This window comes from Pantherophis guttatus, chromosome 2, assembly GCF_059756535.1.
Source record: "Pantherophis guttatus breed Tessera chromosome 2, ASM5975653v1, whole genome shotgun sequence".
Classification (NCBI taxonomy): Eukaryota; Metazoa; Chordata; class Lepidosauria; order Squamata; family Colubridae; genus Pantherophis; species Pantherophis guttatus.
In genome coordinates this window covers 149604240-149623703 of record NC_142064.1, presented here as the reverse complement: position 1 = coordinate 149623703, position 19464 = coordinate 149604240, and the positions used below count along the sequence as shown (strand labels likewise).

Sequence of the window (19464 nt, the reverse complement as noted above, 5' to 3'; positions counted from 1 at the left end):
GTAAAGCCAGAAGCATCCTTGTGTCAGATAGGTAATCCATTGAGTACTTTTTTCTGTTCCAATTTTATTACGAGTTTGGCCATCCTAGATGCTGCAGAAATCCACCTTGGAAAGGAGACGCTAATCCCATTGAACTAATTCTCCATAGTTCACAGCAAATCATCTCCCTTCACAAAGCTGCAGAGGTAGAGATGGGGAACAGTGGCAAAAGCCTTTAAAAATGTTCATGTTGAAAAATCCAGATTTTTCTTGGCTGGGAGAAACAATGTGAATGCTTGATAAGATACAATTGCCCTATTAGCATCTAAGAAAATATCCTTGGACTTTATAAAGTACCAATATATTAAACCACTACCCTAATTAACCTGGGACTGAGGCAAAGGTAGTGTTTCTTTAATAACTCACAATGACTATGTTCACCTCAGATTAATACAAAAAACAAATGAAAGGAGCCTGAGTGACGTAGGAGGCTAATGCCTCCTACTAAGGCAGCATTTAACATCCAGCTGCCTGCAATTACTGCAAGTTCAATTCTCACCAGACTCAAGGTCGACTCAGCCTTTCATCCTTTCTAAGGTGGGTAAAATGAGGACCCGGTTTGTGGGGGCAATAAGATGACTTTGTATAAATATACAAAAGTATGAAGGCTATTGCTTAACGCATTGTAAGCCGCCCTGAGTCTCTGGAGAAGGGTGGCATATAAAAATTAAAAAAAAAACCTATATAAAACATAATGCAAAAGACAATGCAAGTGTGACTGCAGCAAACTAAAATGAAACAAAGATGAAAGTTTCTCATTTTGTTTTGTGTCTGAACATTAACCAAAATGTCAACAAAAAAGATAGATAATTTCAAGTACACTGGAAGATCTTTATTTGATTTTTTTTCTAAAATAAGAGTCCTAAATATAATATACCCAAAATCTGGGTAACATGATCAATATGCCTTTTGTCTGTCAGGTGAAATTCTCATCAGAAGTTAATATACCTGCAAAAATTTCTTGCGTGGAAAGAAATTATTTCTGTATCCTTTCAAAATTAAAGGTGCTGTCATGTCAAACATTAATTTCTGGGAAATCAGAAAGCATCCTGGAAGAAGTCAGTGCCTGTCCAACTAAAATTAACCTTGAAAATTATACACAGTAGGAAATCCAATCTACCGAGCTAGGAAGAAGAGAAAAAATATGCTTAACACTAATTAGGCAAGGAAGTATGTTAATTGGATTTAGATTTAAGATGAAAGCACTATTGTGCCATATATTAATAATCCAAACCAAGGAAATTAGAAGGTTTTTACTCCTAAATCTTAATAGATTTCCCATTAAAAATGTTCCAGACCTTATAAAGAGGGATACACACTTTAATCAAATTAATCCGACATTAAAAAATGTCCTTGTGTTTGTGTAGTTCTCCTCTTTCTCAATGTCATCCAGAGGACCATCAGTTCTCCAAATTATTTCCTTTTTCAATTCTGAAGAAAGAGTAGCATTTTTATTTATGAACTGTAAAATATGTAGCTTCTTTAGCTGTTAGGAACACGCTAAAAACTGAGCTTTTGCAGAGCCTCTGCACCTTTAAGTTGCTGATGTTTGTTCCAAAGTCATGTAAGCAGGTATTTTAAGACAGAAACAGGGCTTGATTTGTCAATCAATATTGTGGATGAAGCAACTAATTCAGATGCCTGATAGCAGTTCCTTGGACTGCAGCACAGCTTAACTCTTTCAATATAAGAAATAAATAATGTGTTATTAGACTGTGTTAGACATTCCAGGAAAAAGAGTAACTTAATAGAGACAAAAGAAAAGATATAGAACAAACAGCTTAAATATTTACCATATTTTACCATGTTTTTTTTTAGCTTTTAACTTAAAATATATTTAATTATCACTATATTTTAATAGTGATTATACCATTATATTAAGAGCATTCCCTTTGAATCTGTAGAGCAAACCTATTTCTGGAGAACGTCTAAGCATTTCATAAGCATCTCATAACTTTCTGTAAATGATTCCACCGGCTTTGGCAATCCTCCTCTAGCCTCACTGCTGTGCCCTTCTTCTGTTCCATTAGCTTTATCTTCTATCCATCTCTGTAGCACCTAAAATAATTAGAAACATTATTCAAAATGGGCATGCACAGTAAGAAAACAGAAAATACAGGCTAGCTATTTAGTATCAAGTCAAATTTCTACATTGATGACTTCTTTTTCACACTGTATTGCTGATCAATTTTCTTCAGAGACACATTTCATTTCCTTAATATCATAAAGAAAACAATGAAACAAGCCATAAGTGGTAAACCAATTCTGTACATACAAATGGTTGGGTGTGGCAGATTTTTGGATTAAGTTTTCAAAAATTCTTGGCTTTTTTATAAATCCACACTACCCAGCAATAACTTTCCTGTTATTCTGCTGAGCAGATCTATAACTTTTGACTTGAGTCCCTAACTCTGTTTTGAACCTCATCATTACTCTCAACAGCACAGAATGGACACTGGTATCCAGTGAAGCAATGTAATAGAATCCCTTCTGCATAATCTGAATTTCTCATTTCTGCCAGAGCTGGAAAGAGCATCATTTAAAGCAGTTCTCACACTGTTAAAGGATACAAGGCTCCATCCTGAAGTGACATACCTTGTATCTTTCCAGAATGCTGAACCCAAGAACAGACTGCAGCTTGCGCAAGCAAATAGGACAAAGGTCTAATGGACGTCTATCTGATTCCTCCAGATGATTAGATCCCTGCATAACACATTGTAACCACTGACAGTGATGGAGCCCAAAGATGTGTCCAATCTCGTGAGTCAAAGTCTGAAACACAAATATAGCCAAATCACATAAGCCAACTTAAAACCACAACAGTTGTGCTGAATAAAAGCTTAATAGTCCCTATAGCAGTTAGCTAGTTTTCAAATCAGAGTATACACTTTCATTGCAGGATGTGGAATAATGTAGATGGCAAAATCATTTTATAGTGGGAAAAATAATGACTGAATTCTTGCTCTGCCACAGAATATAAATGGAAGAATTCTACTTAAACCAGCCTTCTCATTATGTTTGACTAATAAGGTCTATTGATTGTGGACTTCAATAATTGTAGTTGCAATGCGGGGTGTTTGGATCACAAGAGATTTTGTGAGAAAAGGTAGAATTGGCCAGTGCGATAGACTGGTGTTGGATTATAACTGGAGACAGCCAGATACAAGGCCAATTTCAACCACAGAAATGTGCTGGATGACTTTGGGTCAGGCACTCTTACCCCAACCTCATACTTTGCTATCTGATCACCTAGAGAAAGGCAAATGATAAATTTAACAAACAAATCAAATAAAAATATTTTCCTCCCTCGCTGCTCAGATATTCCACCGATTGGGATAAGATCCACTGTCACTGGACTGACTGGGTGCCATTCAAACTTCCTCTACAGCCTGGTCACGCCCCTTTCTTCTGCGCATATCCAGTCTTTTCACTCAGTCACAGGTGATCAGACTGGTGTGCCTTTCGTTCTTAGATACATTTGGTTAATTTGTTTCAAATGGTAGGCTTTTTAGTTGTTTCTTTGTTCGGAGAGTTGTGGATTCAAAAAGATACAATATATCAGCGCTGAGCAGCTTCGGCGTTTCCTGGCTGGGACGCCAGCTGCCTAGGATTGTTTTTGAAGTGTAATTAGCGCTACGCGGCTTTGGCGGTTTCCTGGTTGGGGCGCCAGCCGTTTTGAACGTTATTTGACAGCGCGTGGACAGAGGACCTTGCAACGGTCCTAAAGCAGCCGTTCGAGCCGCGAGCGAGGAGAGGGGCATCCGGCGCGCCGGCAAAGCCGCCCTCGCTCTCCCAACTCTCCACATCGTTTATTTAAATTGTATGCGGCTTTGGAGTCCCTGCATTGCAGCAAACTCCATATAATAGGAAGGTACTTGCCCTTTAAGATTGGCAGAAGGGACAGAGGCTGCATTTAAGCCGAGTCGGCTGAGGTTCCGATCTCGAGCTTGTATTGATCTGCCTGCTCAGCGCCCATCCGCACATTGTTTAGAGCGGTTTGGGGCAGCTTCTCAGATAAGCCGTTGGAGGATCGTTAACGGCTATTACAAGCTGTTATCTACAGATGCTGTCTGTTTGAATAACCTTCTGTATACTGCCATCAAAGGAAAGTATTAATTTTTGATTATTTTAATTTCTATTTGAAAGATTGATTAATTAATTTCAACAATGGCAGAGGCAGAAAATTCATCAGATTTAGAACAGGCGGATTCACCACCTAGAGCACCATCCCCTAAGCCTAATAAATCCAAGAAGGGCAGAGCCAGGACCAGGGATATGTCTGAACAACCCATGTCCAGGCAAGGGGACAGGCCTTCCAGAGAGGATTTACGTAGACATAATGCTCTTGAAAAACAGTTCAATAGAGCCAGACTGGCAGCTCAAGTTATACCTCAAAGAGAGGTTCAGGAGGTGATTTTACCTCAGACTACTGAAAAAATAATATATCCTGAGATAGATGAGGAAGCCATGATTTGGCAGCAGGAGGATTTACCTTCAGACAATCAAGGCTTGTCTATGACAGCTAAGCCTTTGAATACAGAAACCCAAAGCAGGGTCACTGTGGGGACAAATCAACAACGTTTTGTTCAGGCTGCTCCAGAGGCCACATTCACTCCTATGGCTGCTGGCCTACGTGTTGGTGAAGGTCTATTACAGAGTCAAAATTTGGATTTCCAGGCTTTACTCTCACAAACATTTTCCCGCATTTTTCAAGCGGGATTGCAACAATCAGGTCTATTATCAGAACCTATACCACCAACCTCTTACAATATGTCTCACAATACTATGCAACATTCTGTAGTTAATTGTAGTCAATTTGAGGAGGAAAATCCAGATTCAGACTATTTGAATGAATTTGATTTATCAGATGATGAGGAGGTGGATACAGATAAGCCTACCTTTCAAGGACTTTTTAATCCTAAGCTTTTTAAGTCTCTTTTACATAAGGCGAGAATAGCTACCAATATGGAACAGAGTAGTGACAAGAATTTGGATCCAAATTCCCAATCTCAAAAGACTAATAGTTTATTTCCAGTTCCCCCAATTGATTTTGACTATGTGCCTTTCCCAGATTTGTTTTCTCAAGTCATTAAGAAACCGTGGAATCGGCCTGGTTCAATTTCTGGACCCAATACATTTGATAGAAAGCTTTATTGTAGCTCCCCTGAATTGGATGCTCTTCTACAGTTACCTGTGGTAGATGAACCCGTGGCCAGCCTCACTTCACCATCGGTGTTGGTTAGTGATGCTGGAGATAGTCTAAAATTGGAAGACAAACGGGCAGAGATGATTTTCAAAAAAATGCATCAGGCTGCCGCTTGGGCAATCAGGGCGGCAACGCCCGCCTCATTTTTCAACAGAGCCTCATTAACTTGGCTCCGTCAATTAAAAGAGGGGATACCTCCCCAAGATGTCAAATTTATGCAAAATGTGACTAAGTTAATAGCTGCAGCAGAATATTCAGCTGATGCATCTCTGGACGCAGCCAAATTTGCATCAAGAGCGTTGGCCTCAGCAGTTTCATCAAGGCGTCTTCTCTGGCTACGCCAGTGGAGAGCTGATATGAAGTCAAAAGGGCGCCTTACTGCGGCACCATATCAAGGACAGTCTTTATTTGGGGCATCATTAGAATCGATTTTAGTGGAAGGTCGAGATAAAAAGAAAGTACTACCATCTTCATATAGGCGTAATGATAGACGTTTTTCACCATATTCAAGACAGTCCTTTCGGCCAGAGCAGGGACCTAGTGGTTCCAATTTTCAAAGAGCTTCTACTCAACAGTATTCTTCCTTTTCGGATAGAGCGTCCTTTCGAGACAGGGGAAGACATCAGGCAGGTCTCAAACGTCCTTTTAGGGGAACGGGTTCTCGCTCGTTCCGCAGAGGAAAATGACTCGACAACCCCTGTACCCGTTGGAGGGAAAATCCAATTGTTTTGCAAAGAGTGGAAACTTTCAACAACAGACAATTGGATTCTTCGTACAGTGACAGACGGACTACAACTGGAATTCACGTCACCACCTCCAATGTTTTTCCTTCAATGTCCCTTTTCAAACATTCCTTTAAAAAGACAACTAATGGAGTTGGAAATTCAACACTTACTTCAAATAAAAGCAATAGAACCAGTACCTCAACATCAAATACACAAAGGATTTTATTCAATTCTTTTTCTTGTGCCCAAAAATTCGGGAGGATGGAGGGGCATCCTCAATCTAAAGCGATTAAATCTCCATGTGAGGTATCGCCGTTTCAAGATGCACTCCCTCAGGTCACTGCTAGGATGTATCCGGTCCAACGATCTCATGCAATCCATCGACCTGAGGGAGGCATATCTACATGTACCGATTTATCCAACGCACAGGCAATTTCTCAGATTTGCGTATGCAAATCGCCATTTTCAATACCGATCTATGCCTTTTGGCCTTTCGTCGGCTCCAAGAATATTTACGAAGTTAATGGCAGCAGTAGCGGCAACACTAAGGGAGAAATCAGTAAGAATTGTCTGTTATCTGGACGATATTTTAATCCTGTCGTCATCGGTACATCAAGCAGAACTGGACAGACAGTTCTTCAAACACTGCAGAATCATGGATTGACTATCAATTGGGACAAAAGTCAGCTGGAACCAACAACCCGAATATTACATCTAGGGGCAGTAATAGATTCCAGACAGGGAATAGTGTATCTTTCCCCAGAGCGCCAATCCAGCATTCGAAAAATGATATCTCAAGTGTTGTCTCTGAGAACTGTACCTTTGATTCTGTTGTCTCAACTATTGGGAAAACTAATTTCATGCATAAACATTGTGCCTTGGGCTCGACGACACTCTCGTCAGTTACAATGGCTACTGTTGCCCTACCAAAAGCAGGGCACGGCAGACTCCCAGTTCAAGATAAAGCTGTCTCCGATAGTGAAACTATCACTAAAATGGTGGATATCACCAGCCCTGAGAGCGGGAACGCTATTTATAGAGCCACCAAGGATCAAGCTGACCACGGATGCCAGTCTGATGGGATGGGAAGCCCATCTCGGGTCTCAACTAGCACAGGGAAAATGGTCTCCTGTAGAGAAACAGTACAACATAAATTTCCTAGAATTAAGAGCAGTCAGATTAGCGCTAAGACATTTCCATCAGGAAGTAGCGAAGAAACATGTATTAGTTCTAACAGACAATATGGCCACAAAGGCTCATCTGAACAGACAGGGAGGTACGAGATCAAAATCGCTCATGAACGAGACAGAAAAACTGATGGCATGGGCAGAGAGATATATACTGTCGATAAAAGCGGAACACATTTCGGGTTCCTTAAATCAACAAGCAGACTGGTTAAGCAGGGGGATCATAGATCAGTCAGAATGGAGATTGAATCCAAAACTATTTCTACAAATTGTAAACAGGTTCGGGAAGCCAATGGTGGATTTGTTCGCCACGGAAAAGAATACACAACTTCCGAGATTTTTCTCAAGATTCCCGACTCCAGGAGCGGAGGCTCTAGATGCTCTACGAAGTCCTTGGCCTCAGGGACTTTTATATGCATTTCCCCCCATTCCCATCATTCCACTTGTCATAAGGAAAATGATGATGGAAAAAGCAGAGCTCATTCTAGTGGCACCATACTGGCCTCGCCGAGAGTGGTTTGCAGACCTGAAAGATCGTTCGATCGATCAACCATGGAAGTTACCAGTGGGCAGACAGGATCTGAGTCAAGGAGCAATCTATCATCCAAATCCAGACTGGCTACAGTTGACCGTCTGGCGTTTGAACGGATCCGTCTCTTGAAAGATCAGTTACCACATGATGTAATAGACACTATTCAAGCGGCTAGAAGACCAGCAACAGTCCGCATTTATAATGCATCCTGGAAAAGGTTCGCTAAGTGGGCAGTTGAACAACATACAGATCCTACAACTGCATCAGTACAAGACGTTCTTAAGTTTTTACAATCTGGATTCAAAAAAGGACTTGCACCAGCTACTCTCAGACGTCAGGTAGCTGCGTTAGCTACAGTGCTTCATACTGACAAGAGACATTCGTTGTCTCAAGATCCCAGAATTAGATCATTTTTACATGGTGCTGTAAATTTAAGACCACCAACAGTACATAGATACCCAACTTGGGATCTCAATTTAGTATTACAGTCATTGACACTAGAACCTTATGAACCTATCAAGGAAATAATATTAAGACATCTTACAATGAAACTAGCATTTCTATTAGCGGTTACGTCGGCTAGACGAGTATCTGAATTGGCGGCATTATCTATTCGTCAAGATCTGTGTATTTTCTTTCCGGACAGAGTGGTTATGAGACTGGATCCGGTATTTATTCCAAAAATTAATTCATTATTTCACAGATCGCAAGACATTGTCCTACCTAATTTCTGCCCAAATCCTAGACATCCATTAGAAAAAAGGTGGCATACATTAGATGTTAGGAGGATATTAAAATGTTACATTAAGAGAACGGCATCTTTCCGTAAGTCTGAGGCTTTGCTGGTATCCTTTTTACCATCTACTATGGGACAGAAAGTATCGTCTACAACAGTGGGTAGATGGATTAAAGCATGCATTGCTGCTGCTTACAAGTTGCAAGGTTCACAAGTTCCTGAAGGTATAGTTCCACATTCTACACGCAGTGCGGCTACATCAGCTGCTTGGGCCACTCAGGCTTCAATTGATGATATCTGTAGAGCGGCCACATGGTCGTCTATTTCTTCTTTTATCAGACATTACCGAGTGGATTCATTTGCGGCTGCGGATGCATCATTCGGTAGAAGAGTTTTACAAGCTGTAATTTCCAACCGGAGCCAGGGGATGGAGTCTAAACCCTCCCATTGAATGAAGGCTTGGGTATGTCCCAATCGGTGGAATATCTGAGCAGCGAGGGAGGAAAAAGGACGTTGTACTTACCTGAACGTCCATTTTATCCTCGCTGCGAAGATATTCCAGCCCTCCCAGTGAACTTCCATCACCTGGCCTGGGTTGGGGTTTCTGTTTTTTCTTCCTCTACAGCAAAGAATGGAGTGTATTAAGAGATAAATGGTGAGATACGGTACGAAGTCCATAGGCTGGAAGTGAACATTACGAGAGTCGACTTCGTGAAAAGACTGGACATGCGCAGAAGAAAGGGGCGTGACCAGGCTGTAGAGGAAGTTTGAATGGCACCCAGTCAGTCCAGTGACAGTGGATCTTATCCCAATCGCTGGAATATCTTCGCAGCGAGGATAAAATGGACGTTCAGGTAAGTACAACGTCCTATTTAGCCCTTTTAATTTACCTTTTGACTTTTCAGTCAATATAAATATTAACCAATCCATTTTAATCTTTTAACAAAACAATATTTAATTCAGTATAATTGTACTTAACATTATTCTAAGATATGAAAAGCACAATAACAATAGTGACTCAAAACAGATCTCAAGCTTTAACTTCCAAAAGTTTCCTCTAATCCACAAGCCAATGATCTCCCTGTGAAACAAAGGGTCCTCACATTTCTGCATGATTTCAATCTAACATCCAAATGATCATATGAATTAATTTAATATTTTTAGTCTAGATTAATAACAACAAAATAATCATCGAAGAAGGGAGTTGTGGTATTCATATCAGATGCTTATCCTGTGGTAGGAATTATTTTTGATTTTGTGTGACACATTAACCCATAAATAAACAAGCTAAATCCTCACAACCAGTTGGGTTAAAATGTGTTGCCACATTTGTGATGCCAACCTAATCAGCTGCTCTTTCCTCACCATAAATTTCAACATCTTGTGGCATCTAATAAGAATTCTGCTAAAATAGTAGTTAAAAGTTAGGATTTATAATGCTGCTGTCAAGTTTCGAGGTCATCTCAAATAAATTGCATTTCAAACAAAATCTTTGAAGTAAAACTCCTATTTATTAAGCACGACATTCTAACCCGACTCCAATCGAAGCCAACACTGACTTCCAGCCCCAAAACCCTCCCTTTCCGTTCCCCACTCCCCTGCACTCATTGGCCATCTTCCAAGTCATTCTACCCCTAATCTACTCCAGCTCCAAGGAATTTCCCCCCTCCCATCTCATCTCCTAGGGGATATTATCTCCAGGGAAAATAAGTAGGTGAAAAGTCAAACGCCCCTTTCCAGACGCCTTCGCTTCTCCTTATGTCAGCACTAGAGTAAATGCAAGTTGAAGTGCTGACAGCTGCAATGATGGTGAGTGAGTGATCCTAGAAGACACTATAATATCCATTTCAAGTCATTTCATTTCTAAAGATGACAAAATAACTTACTTTTAATTATAACAATTATTTGTGATTATTTAGCACATGGCATACATTAACTATAAAACTGCAGGAATAAAGGAATCCGATTCCTTGCAATGTAAATCTGAGGAAATCTTCTCAAGAGATTTCCATGTAGCTTAAGAAAAATAAACCTCAAGGCTATTACACTTCCAATCCAGTCAAGCTTCCCAGGCTCTAAGCCAGGGTTTCCCAACTGTGGCAATTTCAAAATGCATGGACCACAACTCCCAGCAAGCTGACTGTGGGATTCTGTGAGTGGAAGTCCCTAGACCTTAAAATTGCTGAGGTTGGGACACACTAAGCGCACAACCCACATGTTAAAAATTTTTAATAGGCTACTGTTCCTTTAATAAAAAGAGCTGAAGTTGCTTTAAAACTAAGCAAGAAATGAAGATATTAAAACAGAAATTTAATTTTCAATATAATATAAATATAATATAACTCAATACAACTCTAGTAATTTGAAACACTTACTTTGCAGGATCTCAGTAGTAGTTGACTTGTGATCTCAGGTGTATAGTAACCATCAAACACAGAATAGTCAGCTACAGGAAGCTTTTTTGCTGTTTTCAACCTGCCCTTGTAGTTTGCACTGTAGAAGTCGCTGTCATATCTGGCAAAGCTGAAGATCCCCACTCCTTACAAAACAAAGGGAAATTCAAATTAAAGTTGTACCAACAGGAAACTGCTGTATTAACCATACATACATATACGTATCCAAAAGAATATTTCTAGTACAGAAACCTTGCAGTCCACTTCAAACCCCCGAGCGTTGTCTCAAACTGTAACTTTTAAAATGACAGGAGGAAGAAATTACTAAATAAAATAAATCATATTTTATATTTAATTCAGGACTATTTATTTTAATTATATTTAAATTCAATTTAATCTTCGACGTAATCACTTTTTACTGCCTAGCCCTTGGCATAATGCCAAAGTTAAGTGTTCTCCTTGGCTTGGAAAAAGATCAAATATTTAAGGGGGGGGCCTCTTTGTTTCAGAGCAACTATCTTTTTGTGCCTTGAAGTAAAGGTGTTTTCTCTTTCATCCCACCTCGACCAATTCAGCTGCAAAACAGTCCACTCAGCAACTGAGTTTAGAAAGGGCAGAAAAGTCCTCCAAAACACTTCTGCACTGGGGTTTAGCACAACCCATTTGGAAAGGCAGTTCAGAAGAAATGGGAGAGGAGAAATGGAGCCCAAGTAATGACCAAAAGCATCTTAATGACATCTCATGTATACAGTTAATTGCCTCCTCTACACAATTGAAAAAAGGATATGAGAAGTCCTTGGTGCTGTCTGAGGTTGATTGTTTCCTTGCAGACATTTCATTACCCAAACTAGGTAACGTCATCGGTGCACAGCGCACATCAAGAAGAGATTGGACAACTATTTGTCTGAAATGCTGTAGGGCAGGGGTGTCAAACTGGTGGCTCACGGGCCAGATGCATAACGCACAGGTCACACCCACCCCAGCTCCACGAATGGGGAAAACGTCGCAAAACGTCATGTGACAGCAATGTGACGCAGCGAGTTTGACACCCGTGGTGTAGGATTTTCCTGCTTGAGCAGGGGGTTGGACTAGGAGACCTTCAAAGTCCCTTCCAACTCTGTTATTCTATTAAACAACCAAGCTCAGAGAGCACCAAGGCCCCCTCATTTCAACTCTGAGCTACAAATATTCTCCTCTATCGGTAATGGAATATTACAAGATAACTTTACCACAACTCCCATTTGTGCAAATAACCATTTCAGAGAAGAATGTGTCTTTTGTCAGGAAAATGATGCTTTGAGAAAGTATGCTAACTCTCCAATGGTTTCATGTTTCCTTCCAAAATATTTTGTTTGCAAACATATATATCAAGATGATGATGATGATGATGATGACTTTAATTTATATGCCGCCATACATATCCAATGTATGACCATTAATAAAAATGCTTTACTTCATGATGGCAAATTAAAGATTCCTAGGCTTTATTATTAAAAAGGCTTCAAACGTACTACCATTGCCCTCTATTGGTCAATGACAGTACAATAAAACTCATGACCAATTTGAAAACAATAACGTTTTCCTCCCCACCACACACTTTATTATTCTGATAGCCTTTATATATTCCTTCCTGCAAACCACTGAGAACCAGGATCTAGTAAATACTGGATAGTATTTAGTAATCAAACTGCAAAGGTCCATGAGTTCAAGTGCCTGAACTCCACAGAATAACCTCTGGGCTTTAAGTATGTCCAGCAATTTGCAACAAAAATTCAAGCCAAACCCAATCCTTAAATATTCCTCAAAATAGAATGTAACTGCCTGTCAGTTTTTACATATGAATAGAATGTTTCTACACTGCAAATATTGTGGAAGATGATTCATATAATCAGAGCTATATTAGAATTCAATGCACTCTTCCAGCATTCTAAGGTTGGGATTGCACTAACGCGTAATAAAGTGATTTAAATGATTTTGTACTTTAGCATGCTAATAAATGTGTGAATCCTGTAAATGTCAATTAATTACATAATCCTTGGGCTTGCCACTAAAAGACTTATTTTTCTGTGTGGAAGATCTTTTCCCAAGATGCTGGGCACTGGAATCAGGCCAATCACACAAGAATGAAGTGTGATACCTGCATTTTCAAAATTCTTTCCAGCCTACTAAAAATAATTTCTGGCAAACTATAACACTGTGGATATACCAATGTGCAATCAAGAAAACTCCACGAAGCCAGCAGAAAACAAAACTGACTGTAGTTGTTAGTTTTACTTTTTAGTAGTGACATACAATATTTGCAATATAATGCTCTCTGATGCAGCCTGAAGTTACAAAAGCAGTATCCTGTTTCTACCTACTCCTCTAACATTGATAAACAAAGAATGCAAGGATATTGTTATGTTCACACAAGATACACTAAACTGCATCTGAGTTAAAGGGAACCAGTTGGTGATGCCTAAAACAACAGGCTAGGACTCCTGCACAAAGTTGGCTTCTACTAAAAATCTGCAGATCTAGTTTTCTTGCAGTGCAAAACCCCCGCTCTTTTGCACTTTTAGTAGCATCACAACAATTCTCAAGGAATTTTCTGTTTATATTCACAGGTAATTCTATTTCATCTGAACTATGAAAAGATGATTGGCCAAAGTCATATTATAAGACATCCTAAGAAGTTAAAAGGAAGCCAACCACATACCTTCTGTTAAGGAGGCTTGGCCAAAGACAAAATTCCAAGAGTCCTTGGGGTAAAGATCTATCACGGTTATTCCCACAATACAAAAAGCATCCTTTGGCTTTTTTTTCTTTAGGTAACTCAAGAGATACCCTGTATGAAAAACAGGTATCAGTGTCTCTCCACAGAAGGCAGTAATTGCATAATCAAGAACTGCAGCCATAACAGTAATCCTGAAATAAGAGCGATATTAAGATGACCTCTCCAAGTTACATATCACATAAATGGAGGTGGGGGGTGGTATAAGGGCTATGAATTTAAACCTAATAATTCTGAATTTAGTTCCTTTAAAATGAATGTGAAATTTGTAGTTAAAACAAATCTGAGCATGGTCCATTTGTTTTGTGATGGAGTATTTATTTAACATGTTTGTACAAAACCACCAGCAAAAGGAAGAATCATACAGCATTTCAACAACACACATTTTGTATTCATCAGATTTTGGTTTCAACCCTCAGCATCCTTAAATTAAAAGAATTAGGTAAGAGATGAAAGATCTCTGCTTCTGGCCAGGAGGAATAGATATCTCTACTCCCAGAAAAACAAATACACGGACTTCAAGGGCAGCTTAACAAACCTCATCATAGAATAGGCTGTAGCTCAGCATATCAAATCAAATCAAAGAAGAGCACAATAATGACACAGAAGGTAGGCCTAAATAGCAACTCTAACCTATGATAGGTCAAGTTCATCCTTCATTGAGGATCATCTTTTTTGATGTTTGATTACAATAAGTCACTCAAGAATGTCAGTCTTTTTTACTTGATGAAAATAATATTACAAATGTATGTATTTGTATTTATTTATTAAGTTTATATGCTGCCCAGCTCACCAATAAGGTGACTTGAGTACCTGAATACACCTGAAATTTACAATCCAGTTGACAAAATTGATCAAAACCACAAGAATGAACTAATCTAACAGTTTTGTCTATTCCTCGTACCTGCATGGATCTGCAGATTGTGTGTGTATTCATTGATTCGAAAAGCGCAACCTGTGTGTGAAACTGGCATTGGGTCTAGAATTCTTACAGTCAGGCCGTAGTAAAATGCTTCACAGTAATCTCCCAGCCATTTCAAGTAGACATCTGTGCTAACTTTGGCATCTCCAAAAGAACCTAAGTCCAGAAAACATTAGTTTATAGCAGTTTTTTCCTTCCACTATTTATAGGCAAAATCATATAATACAACAGTAAAATGTTAACTTTACTTTGTAATTATCTTACTATACAATTCTGAGTAGGAACAATTAGCTTATTTTAAAAGACAAGAGAAAAGCCAAAGAACACTTAGTGAACAAAAATAGCAATGCAATATAAAGAGCAGATATCACTATCTAGGGAAATGAAGGACTTAAGCTTTAATTACATGCCCACTTGGGTATATATTTTATTACTCAAAATAGGTTCTTCTGAATTTAAACATGCACTGAATTGGGCTTTATGTTTTATCTACTGTTCATTAGATACAGTATAAATCTGATCTCCTACATGTTGTAATATGAAGATTCAGACTGCCTTAGCAACCTTCTCAAGTAGAAGATAAAAACTCATCCACCGCTATCTCTTGTTGCCCACATTCTGAAATTGTAGAAATATGTAGGATTCTTTAGTTCATTCTATCAGTTCAGAGAAAATTATCCTGAAAAACTGGCCCATAATAACCAGGTTTGGATGACAATTATGCAACTGGAAAGCTTGAAAGCTGCCTTTTTAATTAATGGCTAATTAATGGCTCAATTAACACTTTCATAACTGATTCTTTAATATTACCAATAGGCTGGATGTAAATCTGTCTCTTCTGTTGGGTTGGCAAATTTCTGCAGGGGTCATGATAAAACTGTGAAAAGTCCTGGGTGGGTTCTGGATGTGAGGAGATCCAGTCTGATTCAGATTCCAGAGTTATAGGTTTAAAAAGAGCACTGTCTGGTTGAAATGCTTCATTCAGCAAATGTTTCTCCTTAGGATCAAACTTTTCATAAAGCTTCAAAAGCTGTCTGTCCTTGGAGAGAAGAGCTGTTTTCAATGCCTCCTCAGAATGCCTTATTACCCTCATCTAATAACAAGAAACAAAGATGAATACTGGTTATGAAATCTGGCTCTTACATGCACATTATTTTAAACAGTTCCTCTTTGCCATCAGTTAAGTCTTGCAAATTCTTCTGATTCTTATTGCAAGCAGATAAGTAACAAGCCAAGCCCTGGACATGCAACATAGCTTAGTGCTTATTCAGCAAGGATCATGTCCTACCCATGCAATAATCAACTTCTCCATTCTCTTCCTATTTCTGTACCAACTATTTATTTCATAACCAACTTCTGCTTTCCGACATGATCACCATGGGAAAGATTTGCTGCAAACTGTCCTCAGTCTAGTTCCTGAATTAGTTCACGGATCACAACTTTAAAAAAAATTGAGTACATGCAATGTTGGTTTGAGATTTATTGCCAACTAGTATCCAGATGATTCTCATACAAGGCATAATTCATAACAACTTTACTCTCTGTGGTACATATAATTTATTGTATTATTTAATTGAGTCCATGATTCAGCACATCCAACATTTTCCTCTCAGTTATGCTCATCTGGAACATCTGCAAACATTAAACTGTAGAAAGGAATATTAGAGCAGTTTTCCATTTTCTATCATTAGTGGACAGGCCATGTATTTTTCATTTTAAAATGATGAGGTTACACTGTGAAGTGACTGTTATGGAGACTGTTTCTTTATTCTTTTTAAGATTGTGTTCTGCCATCTTTTGCTCAACCCACATCTCAAAGTACAACATTTAGTTATTAGATTTTATCCCATCTTTCATACAAGAATTCAAGATGGCATATGTCGAACTTGGTCTACTTTCCCCCAGATCAACTTGGTAAGTCACTGTGCTGGGCTGGGGGGAATGGCCTAGTCATCTAGTGATAACAATAGTTTGAACCTAGATTTCCTATGTCCACTATGACATATGTGTAGCATACACATTAGATGGAATTGATGAGATCCTCAAAAAGAGAGAATGAAGGCATCTAAAACTAGAAACAGTTATCCTTCCTTTCTTTTGTCTCATCTCATACATTAATTTCTTTGGTTTATTATTTCTTACTCTTTTTCTGCATATCATTTCTTATTCCAAAAGAGGTTATCATGATGAATATGAATGCATTTACTGCATTTACATACTAAGTCTTGAAAATAACTTTTCACTGCACATCAATGACACCCACAAACAACTTTCAACAGGCTGGGAAAGCTAAAATAATTGTTTTATTTGTCCAACACTTGATAATCTCCAATGGAAGTATTTCTTTCTAAAAATAACACAAAGATCTACCATATTCCAAACCATATGTCAAAATTCCATGTTTTTGAAAGTCCTCTTGGTTTCAAAAATTATCTGTGATGATGTAAAGATTAGTGAGATTGCTTTTCTTATGCACAAATATAATCTCATATTCTGTGCATAGAGATTAGGGAAGCAAATTAGATCCTTCTAATTTAACTAAGAAAGCATAATTTAAGGAAATCTGTTCTTCAGCTAAATTTTCAAAACCTGTTTCAAAATGTATTCTTCTACAATATATTTCCAAAAATGTTTTTAAGTTTTGAAGGAGTAACAATTTTTTTAGTACCTTCCTTTGTCAATAATTCTACAAAATATGTTTGCAATCCATATATACTGGATGACAAGCAGAATTTTAATCTTTAATTAGCTGTTTTTTGTACACAACCATAAACACATTCTTGGATATTGTAATTTATTGGGAGCAGGTCTCATGTTTGTATATTCATATGTTTGCATATTCGTAATAGTGGGTTTTTACATTCATTTTCTGAAATTTCACTGGATTCTGGGAAAAATTGAAAATTTAACTGGATAATCCAGCAGCCTTTAAACTTTACTGAATTTGTATTTTGGAGTTCCAGAAAGCAAAGTAGTAAGTCATTTATTAAAACTTGCTTTAGCATTTTACTCTGAATTAGGCTAATATAGCGTATTCCTCTGAATTAGGCTAGTATATCAAATCCTCTCAATTCCATGATAAGCAACTCATTCTTTAAGAGGGGGAACTTGAAGATGCAGTTTAATATTAGCCCCCATTTTCCACCAACTACCTGTTCCATTTGCACTCTCTCCTGATACAATATAGTGCTCCCAAAGCACTTTCCCAATCCTCAGCTGCAATTTATGGATGACAGGGCATCGCAAAGCACCTCTACCTGGAGTTTGAGTTCAGGTGGACACATCCATTATTCTGGCAACACCGCAAAAATGATTTGCCAATGCCATATTGAAGGATTTTGTTGTTATTGTTCAGTTTCTCAAACTAGTCTACAGTCCTGCAGTAGGCTGGGATTTCTCATGATAGGAAGGGTAACTAGTTCTGATCTGGCTTCTGCTTATCATCATCATCATCATCATCATCATAATTTTTCTGAAATCACTCATGTTTACCAAGGTAGCTATCACTTAAGACAGGCAAACCTTCCACTGTCCCCATTTACTCACGTCTGACTTAAATCCCCATGTTACGTACATATATTGGTCAATTTCTGTAATGATTTAATATAGAAGCAACATAACATACTGCGAGGGGAATAATTTGATCTTCAGCTTAAGCTCACATCCCGGAAGAAGAAGAAGAAGAAGAGCCAATTTTATTCTGAAATAAAATAAAAAAAAGAATTAAAAAGTGCACATTCAAAGTGATAATAAAGCTAAAGTTATTCTAGTATTCTAGTTATTCTTCTTCTAGTTAAATGGCGCCCAAATCAGACCATCCCCTGCCTGATGCAGCTGACCCTGATCTCCAGCTTCCAGGAAGCAGACGCTGCCCCGCCTCGCCCCGCCCCCGCCCTTGACACCGCCCAAACGGCACGCGCCCCACTCACTGCACGGGGCTGCCCGTTATTGCTGCCGCCGTTGATAACCGCCCTACGCACGCAGGCACGCATCGTCCGGCCGGCCTACCGCTTTCAGGTCTCCGTTGCTAGGCTACCGGTCCCGCCCCTCTCCTTCTCTCTCTCTCCCCACCCCGCCGCAGTCTCAACGGAAGCAGGTCGTTTGGCGCCTCAAGAGCGAAGGGCGGGGCTGGAAAAGCCCGGGCTGGGAGGCTGAGCGCGAGGACGCGCGCCTTCCTGAGGGGTTTCTCTCGGAAAGTTCGTACTTCCACGTCGGCAGACCACGTGCCGAAGGCGCACGCGGGCTCGCCTCAGGAGAGGCGCTGCCCACGCGCGAGGTGTGTGTGTTTGTGTGTCTCTGTCTCAGGCGGCCTGGAAGTTTTAACGTGCCCGTTTTTGTGTGGCTTTTGCTGCCACTGTGACATTGGATGTGTCGCTGGAGAACTGCGGCATGCCCGCCCGAAACATTTGTGGTCCTCAGTAGAGCGTTGATGGCGTGCTCTGTTGGCATATGCCATGCTCGCTGAAGATTTAGTAAGTTAACCCAGTTTTGTACATTTTCACGACGCGAAGCCATAAACTAATCCTGGAAGCTGGGTGTGCCCAGTGGGTTAAAAAAAAAAAAAAAGGACAACAACTAGCCAAGGGCTTCCCTGAATCCAAAAAAGAACATGAAATCAATAAGCTGCAATTAAGAACGCTGTGGAAATGCAGCCAGCGTCTCTGAAGGAATGAAGAAAGTGTTTCGACATTACACTTTACATCCCCCCCCCACCGCCAAGCAGCAAGAGGCAGGCGTATCCCGCCAAAAGTTTGTGGTAGTCGGCTGCAGACTTTAGTATGAATAATGTAAATGTCCCAAAGGTGCTTTTTCAAAAGGTGACCTGGATGATTGAGAATCTCCATAGACAGCTCTGTAAATGAAAGCTTTGCTGCGAACACACACCCCTAGGTAGGTAGTTGGGATTCAGGGAAGCCTTTATACAGAATGCACAGGAATGCTTCTGTATGCA

At 39.4% G+C, this 19464-nt stretch overlaps 1 protein-coding gene across 9 annotated transcripts; it reads right to left on the bottom strand.

Annotated features, from left to right (window-relative positions):
* Positions 1–849: 849 nt before the first annotated feature.
* AMZ2 (archaelysin family metallopeptidase 2) lies at positions 850–18723 on the bottom strand. Of its 9 annotated transcripts, none has more exons than XM_087887013.1 (8): positions 18522–18723; positions 18139–18213; positions 15324–15606; positions 14496–14669; positions 13517–13645; positions 10801–10964; positions 2635–2811; positions 850–2097 (listed from the first exon to the last, which is right to left on the bottom strand). In XM_087887013.1, the coding sequence occupies exons 3-8, from the start codon at positions 15604–15606 to the stop codon at positions 1951–1953; spliced, it is 1074 nt and encodes a 357-aa protein (XP_087743139.1). In that variant the 5' UTR covers positions 18139–18213; positions 18522–18723; the 3' UTR covers positions 850–1950. The 9 variants fall into 9 exon arrangements, with proteins under 9 accessions (XP_087743139.1, XP_087743140.1, XP_034268578.3 ...); XM_087887014.1 differs by lacking the exon at positions 18522–18723 and having other exon boundaries at positions 850–1163; positions 1951–2097; positions 18139–18376; XM_034412687.3 differs by lacking the exon at positions 18522–18723 and having other exon boundaries at positions 850–1163; positions 1951–2097; positions 18060–18217.
* Positions 18724–19464: the final 741 nt, after the last annotated feature.

Coding starts and splice junctions, on each gene's coding strand:
- AMZ2 (XM_034412687.3), bottom strand. CDS start 18,089: ATGTACGTAACATGGGGATTTAAGTCAGAC. Junction 13,646..14,495: donor CAATCTGCAGATCCATGCAG/GTACGAGGAATA, acceptor TTTTTCATACAG/GGTATCTCTTGAGTTACCTA. Junction 2,098..2,634: donor GCATTCTGGAAAGATACAAG/GTATGTCACTTC, acceptor TAATTATTTTAG/GTGCTACAGAGATGGATAGA.